The following is an 11,405-nucleotide window of genomic DNA, read 5'->3' on the forward strand; positions in this document are numbered from 1 at the left end:
ACACCATCTAACAACTTGCCCTTAAATATCCTAGGTTAGGCAAAGCCTCTCTGAATGATGTCACTCTGTAGCCATTTCAAAATATCTTGGAGGCACAAAGCATCATTTTAATGGAGGATGAAGAGTGATTATTTTTATGTCCTTTTAAAAAAAACACCATCAGGTCTAATGAGTAGAAAGGCCACTAAAACTGGCTTGGAAGCCAAAATGCATTTCTTACATAAAAATACACAATTCTCAGTGATGTTTGTATCACTTCTATACAAAATGGTTTAAAAAGAACAAAACAAAACAAAATCTGTGACGTTTGTGAGTGTTGCTATTTTAGAATTTATTTCCATAAGTGATTTTTTTTCTTAAAGATGTTTAATAGTAATTCATATAATAAAGTCCTGTTGTACTCTTAACACTCAGGTGTATTTCGCTTTTTTGCTCCCATTTCATTACAGGGGGAAAAAGAAAAAAATGAGGGTGGGGAGGGGAACACTAGTTCTAGTCCAGCTCTAGCTGTGCCCCTCATGGCTGCACATGCCCAAAAGCCACCCTGGCTCGGTTCCTCCCTGTTTGTGGCAGTGCTGATACACATCCAATGATTTTCTTGAGAAAGTGAGCTATGCGGGAGACCCGTTGCTGGTGAGCTCCTGTCTCCACCCAGGAGCAAGTCCTGCTTCCACCCGGCAAGATGTTTGGTTCAGGAGTAGGTCCCCTTTGGTGCCTGTTGTGGAAGAATGTGAGAAGAGCACTGGGAGCTCTTGGTGAGCGAGGGGCAGCGAGAGCCCAGGGTTCAGGGAATGTCCTGACACAGCCGAGGATGCTCTGGGGCACCCACTGCTGCTCTCTGCCGTCCCCACGCCGGGGTTCAGCCAGGGTCCAACGCTGCGGGCTCCGGTGGGGTCAGAGGCTGCGGGGGTGGGCTCTACACCAGGGAAACTGTCCTGGCACTGAGCGTGCTGGGGAGTAGGATGGCCAACCCACGCTAGCAGGGGGCTGCTGTGCCTGCGGGTCCCTGTGGAAGCTCCCAGCACAGCCATGGCCAGCTACATGTGTGGGGATCTGCCTTTTGGGAAAGAGCGGAAAAGGAAAAACGCTGTGGCTTACCCGCTTCATTCTGAAAATAACAAGCCTCTCGGGGACGGGGCGTATGAGTTTTCTTGAAACTGTTTCATTAAGTATCGCACAGCAACTCCTCTGCGTCTGTCAAGCAGGCAGTCTGGCTCCTTCACGTTGTCTCCTGGCAGAATGGAAATATGTTATTATAATGAATTATTTCTAAAATATGTGTTATTCATCTCTAGCCCTGCACATTTCTGCACCATGCTGAGCTGGTGGGATCGCCGGGTCTGCAAAGTTGGGAGAACTGGATGGCATTGGTGGAATTGCTCCCACAGGGACCGGTCCCAGCATCGCTCCTGTAGGAAACTGCCTGCTCAGTGCTGGGCTTGGCTTCCCCTTCCTTTCACGTTCACTGCAGCAGGCTGGAAGGGGGAAACTTTTGGTGAGAAACTCCTCGGAGGCTCAAAAAGCAGCACCTCAAAGATGAGGGGGGTCTGTGCTGAGTGTGTGGGAAGGGCAGGTGTGTGTCAAGCGCCACTTAGAGGAGCTGGGCCCGTGTCCCCAGCCAGCACCCAAAAACTTGGCTTCAAGCCCTTCATTTTGGGGAAGATTAGGACTTCTGGCCTGCCCAGGCTGTGCTGTCCTTGATAAATACCCCCCAGGCAGCCTTAGCAAGGCAGCGCCTCACCATGGGGACCCTTGTGGGCAGCCCGTGGCTCGCAGGAGGGTTATTTCCCAGTGGCAAGGAGCCACTGAGGCTGTGGGACATGGCGCTTTGTGGGTGGCTCTGGGCGGCAGCAGCAGGGCTGGGGGAGCATGTGGAGCATCCCCCTCGCTTGTGGGGGTGGGGCCGGAGTCTGCTTGCCCTGTGCCAGCTGTCCAGGAGCAGCTTTTGGTTGCTGGCAGGATTAGTGCTTCCCAGCCTCGCGTGTGGCTTGGAAACCTTCTCTGTCAAAGAAGATGCTGGAAAAAGTCAGGGCATTCTTGCCTTAAATGTCAAAAGCATCGAAATGCTACAGAAACCCTGGATGTTGCCTTCCTGCTGCAGCCAAGCAAACTGTCACGAGCCTGCGGGGGAGCCAGGGCTTTTTCAAAGAGCTGAAAAGACCAGGGCCTGGCCAGTCCTTTGAGCGGCTCAGATGCAGCCCTGGAGCGGTCCCAGCAGCTCCCTTTTGAATTCTTCTCCTCTATGGGGGCAAGGGTTTTTCTTTCAAAATGATATTTTAAGAAGACCGGCAGCTGAGAAGAGCCCAGGACTGAACACTGTGGTCAGATGAGGATGGATGCTGGAGGTGTTTCAGACTGGCATCGAGTACCTGCTGGCTGTTGGTCTGCGGTGGAAATTTACTGCCCCCTTCCTTCCCAAGGATGGAAGATGGAAGGAGGGATGTATTTTTTTTTCCCCCATCAGCTCATTCCCAAGCTAAGGGCTGCACCTAGTGCCCAGGCATCCCTCGATGCAACACACTTCTCCCAAGTCAGGCTGGTGGAAACGCTGGCTGCGGGAAGGCTGCTTACACAGGGCAAGTAGCCTGGGTGTAGCTGCTGGATTTTATAAATCGAAGTAAAAAATCCAGACCGGGGCTCTGTGCTGGCCCGGCACCATCTGCTGCCACCTCCTGGGCCCAGCAAGCAGCGCTGGGGCTGCCCGGGGCAGCATCAGGCCACGGTGCAAGCCCTGGACAAGGCTTGTGCAGATCACGGTGACAAATCCCCCCGTTTGCTCTGTGAAACCCAGCACCAAAAGGTGGCTGGGGTGAGACTGATCCTCCTGAGACCCCGCTGCTGGTGATGGCTTGTAGCCTGATGTCACCACCGGTCCCCAAGCTCCTCGGCTGCCACGTGGACACAGTGGTGTTTAGCTTCGGGGTCAGCAAACAGGGCAGATGTAAAGTGCCGGGGGTGGAGGGGATGACCCCCAGCCTCCGGGGAAGTCATTCCCGTCGCACGGAGAGCAATGATTTCACCGAGAGGAGCCGCTGCAGCATGCAACAGCGATCTCTGATGTGTCCCCCTCCTCGTGGGACCAGCCAGTGTGGGCGACCATGGCTCCTGCTTGGCTTGGGACTGTGTCCCTCACCCGGGACGGCTGTCACCTGCAGCAGGGCTCTGCAGTGGCCCAGTCAGAAACGGGAGCCGGCAGCCGGGCGGCCCTGCCGGGCTCTGCACGGGTCACAGCGGGGTGACAACTGCTGCCTTCCCGGGCCCATCCGCCCTCTTGGCTTGTGGGTGCCCATAGCCCACAGGGCTTAGGGGGGGCACAGCTGGTGTCCTGCCAGCGGTGGTGCTGAGCAGGACCCTGCTGGTTCTGGATACAGCCCTTCCTTTCCGCCTGTCCGCAGCACCGCTGGGACGGCTGCGGCTCCGATGCTGCCGCCCCAGCCCGGGCGGACTGGGAGCAGAGGGCGGCTGCTCGGAGCTGCCCGCAGGCGGGCTGGGGGTGACAGGGAAGGTCGTCGGTGCTGGCTGCCGGGGCTGTGCCTTTTGCATGGCAGAGGCGGCTGGTTTCATGAGGGGCGCTGCCTCCGGCCCCACGCAGCCGCACCAGCTTCCCCAGCCGCTCGGGGGCAGCCGGCCCGGGGGCGGTGGAGTGTCGGACAGGCCCCCCAGCCGGGGACAGGCCCGAGGCCTCGGTGAGGGCAAAGCCCGGGCTGGGGTGGTCTCCTCAGCAGCCCGCCATGGCGGCAGAGGACCCCTGAGGAGATTAGGCTTTTCCACAGGTCCCGGGGCTCCAGGCCCCGCCCGTGCGGCCCGGACAGACCCCCCCCGCCGGGAGCCCCGTCCTCAGGCCTGGCACCGGCACCGCCACCGCCTGAGAGGGCCCCGGCCCCCCGGGAGGCACAGCCGGGTACGAGGGGAGCGGGAGGGCTGCGCTGCTCAGCGCGTTCCGTCAGGGGTTGGCCTGGGGGGCGGCGCTGGCCCTTTAAACTGGGGGACACACAGACGATCCGGCAGCACCTGCGCTCGGCCATCGGCTGGTGCTGCCTGGGCACCGCCTTCCGCCGCCGCCCTTCGGCCGTTGGCTGCGCGCCCTGGCGGCGAGGGCGCGCGTTTCCGCTTCCGGGTGGAAGGGCAGGCGGCTGCTAGGGGAGGCCCGGCCGCCGGCGCAGCCATGGCGGGCAACCGCCTGCAGAAGATAGGGAGCGTGTTCAGCCGGTGCGGGGGCGGGCGGCCTGGGCGGCGCGGGGCGGGCGAGCCGGGCGGCGCGGGGTGCCCCGGGGTGCCCCGGGGGGGAGGCGCAAGGCCGGGGCGGGGCGGGGGTCCCTGAGCTCCCCCCGTCGCTCCTCTCCCCGGCAGGACCCGCGACCTGCTCCGCATCGGGGTGATCGAGAAGCCGCTGTGGTTCGATGTCTACGTTGCCTTCCCCCCGCTGAGGGAGCCCGTCTACCGGGTGCCGCGGCCGCGCTACGGCAAGGTGAAGGATGTCATCCCGCCCATCTTCTACCGGGAGGACGAAGTGCGAGCGTGAGTCACCGCCGCCGCCCGGCCGGCCCCGGGTGCCGGAGCTCCGCCGCTCGCCGCCCCGCTCCCCGGAGCTGCCCCCAGCCCCTTGCCTCTGGCCCCGCCGGGGGACACAGCTGCCCTTGCCACTGACCTTGCAGGCCCCGGTTTCTCTGTTTATACCGCAGAGAAACTGCAGTGCACGCTTCCACCGTGTTACCTTTGTGTTTGTAATTAATGTATTTCTGATTACTGGCCGAGGCGCAAAAGGCATCGCCTGAGGCGGAGGCTCCCTCGCAGCCGCAGGGCAGAGGCCCGTACAGCTCCCCTGGGTGCCCAGGGTGGGCTGCCTGCAGCTGCCTCCCAGGCTGGGGGGGCTGCAGTGCTCCTCTGACCCACCGGCGGTGCGGAAGATTTAACAAGCATTTATTAAAATGATTAAACATTCTGGAACGGGTGAACGTAGTAGCTAATGGGAAAAGGAGAAATAGTTACATGAATATTCTTGTTGCAATGTTATTTACTCCCACACATATCCCTCTTGGATGGTTTGAAAAACTAAACTTTCCTTTCTCAATAGGAGATTTTACAGAGTTTATGGCAGTGGTCCGAGACCTATCGACCTGTCGCAATCAAACTACAAATCTACTTGCCAGAGGTAAGATCTATTTATGATTAAACTAGAAATATTTCTGAAACCTCCTTTTTAAGTTGGTGAGCCAAAGTGTTGTTTGTGAGAGTAAAAATACAATCTTGAAATCTAGGTTTGTTGAGAAATTCAATGAGCTGAAGGAAGAAGGAAAAATTGAAGAGGAAAAATTATTTGAAGAAACAGGAAAAGCCCTTTTAGCCAGTGGGATAGTTTTACAGAGAAGAGGAACAGATAAAGTAAGTATTAAATATTCACAGCGTTACTTGGCCAGTGGATTCAAAAAACTTCGCTTCCAGGCCCTTAATGTTGAGTTAGCTCAATTTAATTCTCAGCAAAACAGTCACATGCGTGATGGTCATAATAAAATGTTTTTGCTGTGCAGAGTAAACTTTCCTCTTAGTCATGAACGTGACTGGCCAAGGGTAAGGTACTTTGTGTGGGACAGAAACAAGAAATATTTGTTCTGGTGATAAAAGATGTAAGTCTTCAAGGCTTTCAAATTACCTAGCAGTGTGTCTGTGGAAACCATTTGGAAATACGTGTATGTATTTACTGTATGCCTGTCAGCCCTGTAAGGTAGCAGGGGGTCAATGGGAACTCCTCCAGTTCAACAATAACTAACACTTTTTCCATCCCTTTTTAACAGTTAAGCAGCCTAATGCACTCCCACTCTTGTTCTTCAGTCTGGATCCTGAACTGGAATCTTTTGCATAAATCTTGCAGTTCGGGTGGTTGTGCTTTGTTTTCTTGGGTTTGTTTTGTTTTTAAAGGTATTGAAATAAAGGTTTGTAGTCTGGGGATTGTCTGCTTATATTTTTGGCAAGTAAGTAACTGTCCAAAAGAACTGTCTGAAGTGTTCTGCTACTGCTTTCTGTTTTCTGTACTGTACGAGAGAGGAAATGGCTCCTGGGTGCTTGGAGTCTAGTTTCACGTTACTTCAGGAGATTTTCATGTAACTCTTCACATTAAAATGGGGTAAAAAAACCAAACTGAAGATGCTTTTAGAACAGCATGTCAGGTAGAGTAGAACGTGGCTGCTCTGTGATGGTGATCTTTTACTTTGTTCATGCCTAACTGATTACCTTTTCTGCTGAGAATGCTGAACACCCTCAAAAGGAAGGGAGAAGAGCTGTTCATAAAAACTGCAGTTTTAAACCATTAGAAAAATTCATTTAAGATTCCCTTTGTAATACGCATTCCATTCTGCTCATTATCCAGTGATCTCTGGGCCGAGAGTTTGTGGTGCTTACCCCAGCAAGAGGCTGAAGGAGAACAGAAATAATTTCTGCTTAAAGTGCACTGTCCGATGAGCATGTGAAAAGATGAAATCACTGACTTCTTCAACTTTTTGTTTGAGGCCAGCGGTCTCACTTAAAATTTTTTGCCACTGTGTTATACCTTCACAATAATCTAAGCATGAATTACACCTTTTCTATTGGCTTTTTTTGGATGTAGAAATGGAGGCTGTTGCTTTCTGTTGCTCTCGTCAGTCACACTTTGACAGAAACTTTTTATGACCCTGTTTTTTTGGTGATTATCTGTCTTTAACTGTAGGTAGTACAACAGGATCATCAGCATGTTGAAACCAGGGATTCTGCGTTACACCTACGGCTTCAAACTGTGTTGGAGGAGATGCAGGAAAAGAAGAAAGACCAGGAGGAGCAGATGCCAGAGCAAGCAGAAACACAGAAGGAGAATCCCTTACCCTCCTGACAGCCATGCTGTCATCCTGTGACGCCAAGCCGCAGCATGTGCACTGGCTGTAGCAGTCACCTGCTCAGGAGCTGGCAGTTCTGCCTCCACAACCTGCTGGTGATGAGACATTTTCTTGGGGGGAATATGCCTCAGTTTTCCGGCTCTAGTGCCTTCCATGATCGTGTATGTGGCACGTGTTCTTATTTTCTCAAAAAATAATTCTTTTTGAGGTTCAAAGCTGTTACTTCAAATTGTGGGTTGGAAAATATGAGTATGAACGTGGAAAATTAAACATTTTATTTGAAAATCGGAAGTTCTGCCTCTTCAGGTCTTATTTACAGTAGTAAAGATGTTTCTTAGCTTCTTGCCCTTGGTGGTGTGGGCCTTGTGATGGTCCTGCTGTTGAAATGACAGGTACTGGTTGCCTGATGTGTTCTAACAGCTGTATGAACTGTCATCTTTTTATAGCTAATTGAGGAGAGTTGCTATTTATACGAACATAAAAATATGCTCTTCCTGTTCCGTCATTTGCTTAATAGGATAAAGTGTAACCATACCAGATAATTTGGACCTTTGGAGTTTTGTAGTGACTCTTAATGAAATTGGACACCTCAGAAGCATGAAAGGTGCAATGTTACAGCTGTCTGCTGAAGAGAGAGTTGAGTGCTGCTACAGAAATAGTCACGGAAATGTTGGTGTAGAATGGCATAAACAACAATCTCAGTAGGATTTGGAGACGATTAGATCCCATGCCTGCAAACTCCAGTGCCTAGCTTATTTTTCATTGAAGATTTTGGCTTTGAAAAACAATTGCTGATTATTATTTTTTTCTTTGTGTTCTCTTTTTAAAAAACTAAAACTACCACCACCAAAAGCTAACCGCTGTAAGTTACTTCAACTCTCTTCTTTCCTTCCTTGCCTGATTGTTCAAATGAAACAGGAGAGATTTCCATTTGGTTTTGTACCTGCCTTCCAAGCACAGTTACACAATTTAGTGATGCTGCTGCTGCTGCTGTGTGTGATGCAAGAAGACTCCCTTGTGAATCTCTGTTCATTCTATGTGAATAATCTATTCATTGTATGTATGTGTATTATTGTGTGGCAGTGAAAAGGAGGATTTAAAAATGCCCATGGTTTCTTTTTTTGTGGCTAGGTTCACTTCCTGAACCTAGCAGTGTAATTACCATAGAATTACTTGGTTATCCTTAGGAGGTCAAACTTTATTCCTAATTCTGTTCCATGATTCTAGAGGCGTACAAGACTTTACTACAAAGAGCAAGAAACCCTCTGTCTCAGCACTGCTGTAGCTGTAAGCTCTGGAGGATCTGTTTCCAGAGCTGATCTTGGTGGCTCATACACCTGCCTGAGGAAGGTTCTTGCACGTGGAGTGGGAATTACTGCCAGGATCACTAAATCCATGCGTGGCAGCCCTTTAGAGGTGAGCATAGCAGATGCTGCCACCTCCAGTATCCCAAGTTTTGGAACCACTGTGCTGGGTCAAAGGTAGGAGAAATTTTAATGCGAACAGCCAACAAATACGCATTACAACAGGACTCAGACTGAAACGGCACAGGAGAGGAGATGTGCTGAGCAGTCGCAGGGTCTCCCGTTTGGCTGAGCGCCGGGGCAAGCCGCCCTCCACGGGGGATCTCTGGCAGCCGTGATGCCAGTTCCCCTCCTTGTGCCCGGTTTTCTTGCTTGGGCCAAACGATTCCCGCCAGCCCAAGGGAAGAGAGACCCGGCAGCTCCGTGTCTCCCATGCTGCAACTTTGTGTCTTTGCCTTTTGTGGATTTTTACAGAGGTAAAAATTTTAAGCATCTTGTTTTGTACTTCTAACTGTTGATGATGCTCTTAGCTTGCCAAAAATTGCAAATGGAAGCACTTTAAAAGGAGATGCGCTGTGGAGTTGCATGCAGTAACGTGAGAGATTTCTCACTTGCTTCATTCACAGCTCAGTGGTCTCCTGTTTGTTGTCGCTTCTCTTAAGAAATCACCAACATTGCTTAAAAAGCATTTTCCTCTATCCCCTGCTGTAACTAGCTTCATCCTTCCACCTTTATTGAGCTCGGCTGTGTCTTCCTTTAGTCATCTGAAGCATACTGGGCAATAACATATTAAATTTAGAACACAGACTAGAGCACTGTGCCCTGAGCAAACTCCTGTGCAGAGCAGACAAGAAGAGAGCTGGAATTAATTTTCTCTTTATGTTGGAAAAAGTCACTGGGGCGGCTTCCCCAGGCAGAGCAGTCCCAGCTGGACCAGCTGTTCTGCAGCAGGCTTGGCTGGTGGGCAGTGGGATTTACCCTCACGTGTGGCTGTGCCCTGAGGGGTGGGAGTAAGAGACCCTCATGTTTTTTTCTTCTCGTTTTACATGACGGTGACCATCCAGTTGCTTAACTGTTTTCATCGCCTCCTGTGAGAGGTTTATTGCAACTTGCTTTTCAGCTCACAGCCCAGACCTGGTGTGCCTGGTAACCCGGACTGACGGAGGAAGTGCAGAGGAACTTGCATGTGTGCAGAGCAGCGTCACTGGGCTGCCAGGTGGAGGGTGTAGTTGTGCTCCACGCTTTGCCAAATCGTGTAAAGCAGTCGCGTACTTCACTGACCTGTGTGTGCGGTTATTCAGAAGCAGGTAAGCAAATTAGCAGGAAAACCTGGGAATATATAAGGGAGTGTACACTTCTGGTGGGGCAGCAGGGGAGGGTGGAAAAATCAGGACATTATTTCTTGGAAGCCGGCAGGGCAGAGCAGGCCTCCGTGGGGCTAGGGAGGTTGTGGGCTGGCTGCGGTAGCGGGGATGCTCCTGGCCCATCGTGCACTGCGGATTTGTTACGGCTGGGGGGTAACAGGGAAGTAAAGGATGTGAAGTTAAGTATTTGGTGCAATTAGGAGAAAACACAACAAAGACCAGGGTTCTGTGGGTTTTTTGATAGTGTTTGTCTGACAGATGTGTTTGCTGAGCTGGGATTGAAATGCCAATCGGCATCACCTTAGAGTAACTCAACGACTTTAATTAAAAGGTTCTGGGCAGGAGCCTGGGGGGAGCGATTTATTATTTATCAGGTGTTTACCCGCCAGCAAAAGGTCAGCAGCTTCACGGGAGGAGGGTTTGTGGGAAGCCCCGGTGCGAAGGAGCAGGGAGCCCTCCATCCCTGGCGGGGCTCCCCACTAGGTGGGAGCCGTGCTCTGCTGCCAGCCCCGCGCTGGGGGGCTCCTGGGGGCCGGGTCTGGAGGCGGCTGGTGTGTGTGTCCCCAAGCCCCCTCCCCAGCTGGTCTCACCGCATGCACCGGGAGGGGTGAGCGGTGATGGGGACCCTCCCGGGTCGCGGCGGGGGGGTCTGCTCCCACCCTGGCTGGCAGCGTGAGAAACGTGTGTGACGGTAAGACCAGCCTTGCCTTTCTCCTGCAGGCTGATGCTAGCGTGGGGAGAAGCCCGAGATTTCAGCAAAAAGATTTGAAAGGAAATCTCAGTTTCCCTCTGGAGCAAGTGGGATGTGCGGCTGGTGGGATTCCAGGCGCACCAAGGGGACTGGGGTGGGGGGAGAGCCCCAGGGTGCGGTGAAACCCAGCGCTGACCTGTCCTGCCCACGCCAGGGAAAGGCAAAGGCTGCTCCTGGGGTTCGTAGGCGAAGGACACAGATGTGACCCTGTCGCTTGCCCTTTGCCTTCGCGGGGCAGTTCGTGCAGTCGAGTAATTTCCTTATGCCTGAGCAAACCTGTCCCCGACCGCTGTAACGCTCATTAATGACTGGGAGCGAAGCTTTCGCTGTCTTGCAATCCTACACCCCATTACGGAGCAGCTGTATGACCTTTTCTGTGCTAAATTGCTGACCTCCTTCCTCTTGCAAGATGAGTGGTGTGTGTAGCAGCTCCTCTCTCTGATTGCCAGGCTATTTTAAGTGACAATAAAATGCCAAAGTATCAGTTACAAGGTTCCTTACTCCTTGAGGCATCAAAAAGACAATCGCAAGCAGTCAGTATTCTACAGCCCTGAGAGTCAGGCTGAAGGTTTTCCAATGTCAATCCCTAAAACTGTGGGCCTCGCCTTAAAATTTTAGGAAGAAGAACTCTGCCTGCTCTCCAGCAGGTCCCATTGTAGGATCTAGAAGGCTCGATTGCAAAGTCTGCTGCCTTTGTGACTATCCCGCTTGTGCACCGATGCGCACCAGTAGCGCTGGCTGTAAAACCAGCAAAGCAGCCATGCTGCAGCCACAGCATTTGTCCAGAGGGCCGGGAGTGGAAAGCCCTGCCCTCTGTCCCTTTGGAAATGCAGGGGGCTATCACCCATGGCTGCTTCTGACCCCTGGCCAGGGCATCTCCTGTAGGGATGCATTGCAAAGCGGTCCTGTGCTGATGGTAAATCACTACAGAGGCTGCAAATGATGTGGGTGTATCGGTGGAGAGGAGGTTCCTAGGGATGCTGTAGCATTGCTCAGGCGGCTGCTTTCCCAAACAGTGCCAGTGCCTGTGTGCAGGATGTGTCCCACGGCAGCAAACACTTCTGGTTCTGTGGTTCAGGGCTGCGGAACCAGGCTCTGGGCTTGGGCACCATTTTAACCCGAA

At 52.5% G+C, this 11,405-nt stretch overlaps 1 protein-coding gene across 1 annotated transcript; it reads left to right on the top strand.

Moving 5' to 3' along the window:
• The first annotated feature begins 4,084 nt into the window (after positions 1 to 4,084).
• Positions 4,085 to 7,154, top strand: MRPS23 (mitochondrial ribosomal protein S23). The gene is made up of 5 exons (XM_040578209.1): positions 4,085 to 4,209; positions 4,351 to 4,518; positions 5,075 to 5,152; positions 5,259 to 5,382; positions 6,701 to 7,154. Exons 1-5 carry the CDS (start codon positions 4,166 to 4,168, stop codon positions 6,857 to 6,859), a joined length of 573 nt encoding a protein of 190 aa, XP_040434143.1. The 5' UTR covers positions 4,085 to 4,165; the 3' UTR covers positions 6,860 to 7,154.
• Positions 7,155 to 11,405: the final 4,251 nt, after the last annotated feature.

This window comes from Falco naumanni, chromosome 1 (genome assembly GCF_017639655.2).
Source record: "Falco naumanni isolate bFalNau1 chromosome 1, bFalNau1.pat, whole genome shotgun sequence".
In the NCBI taxonomy this organism is placed as follows: Eukaryota; Metazoa; Chordata; class Aves; order Falconiformes; family Falconidae; genus Falco; species Falco naumanni.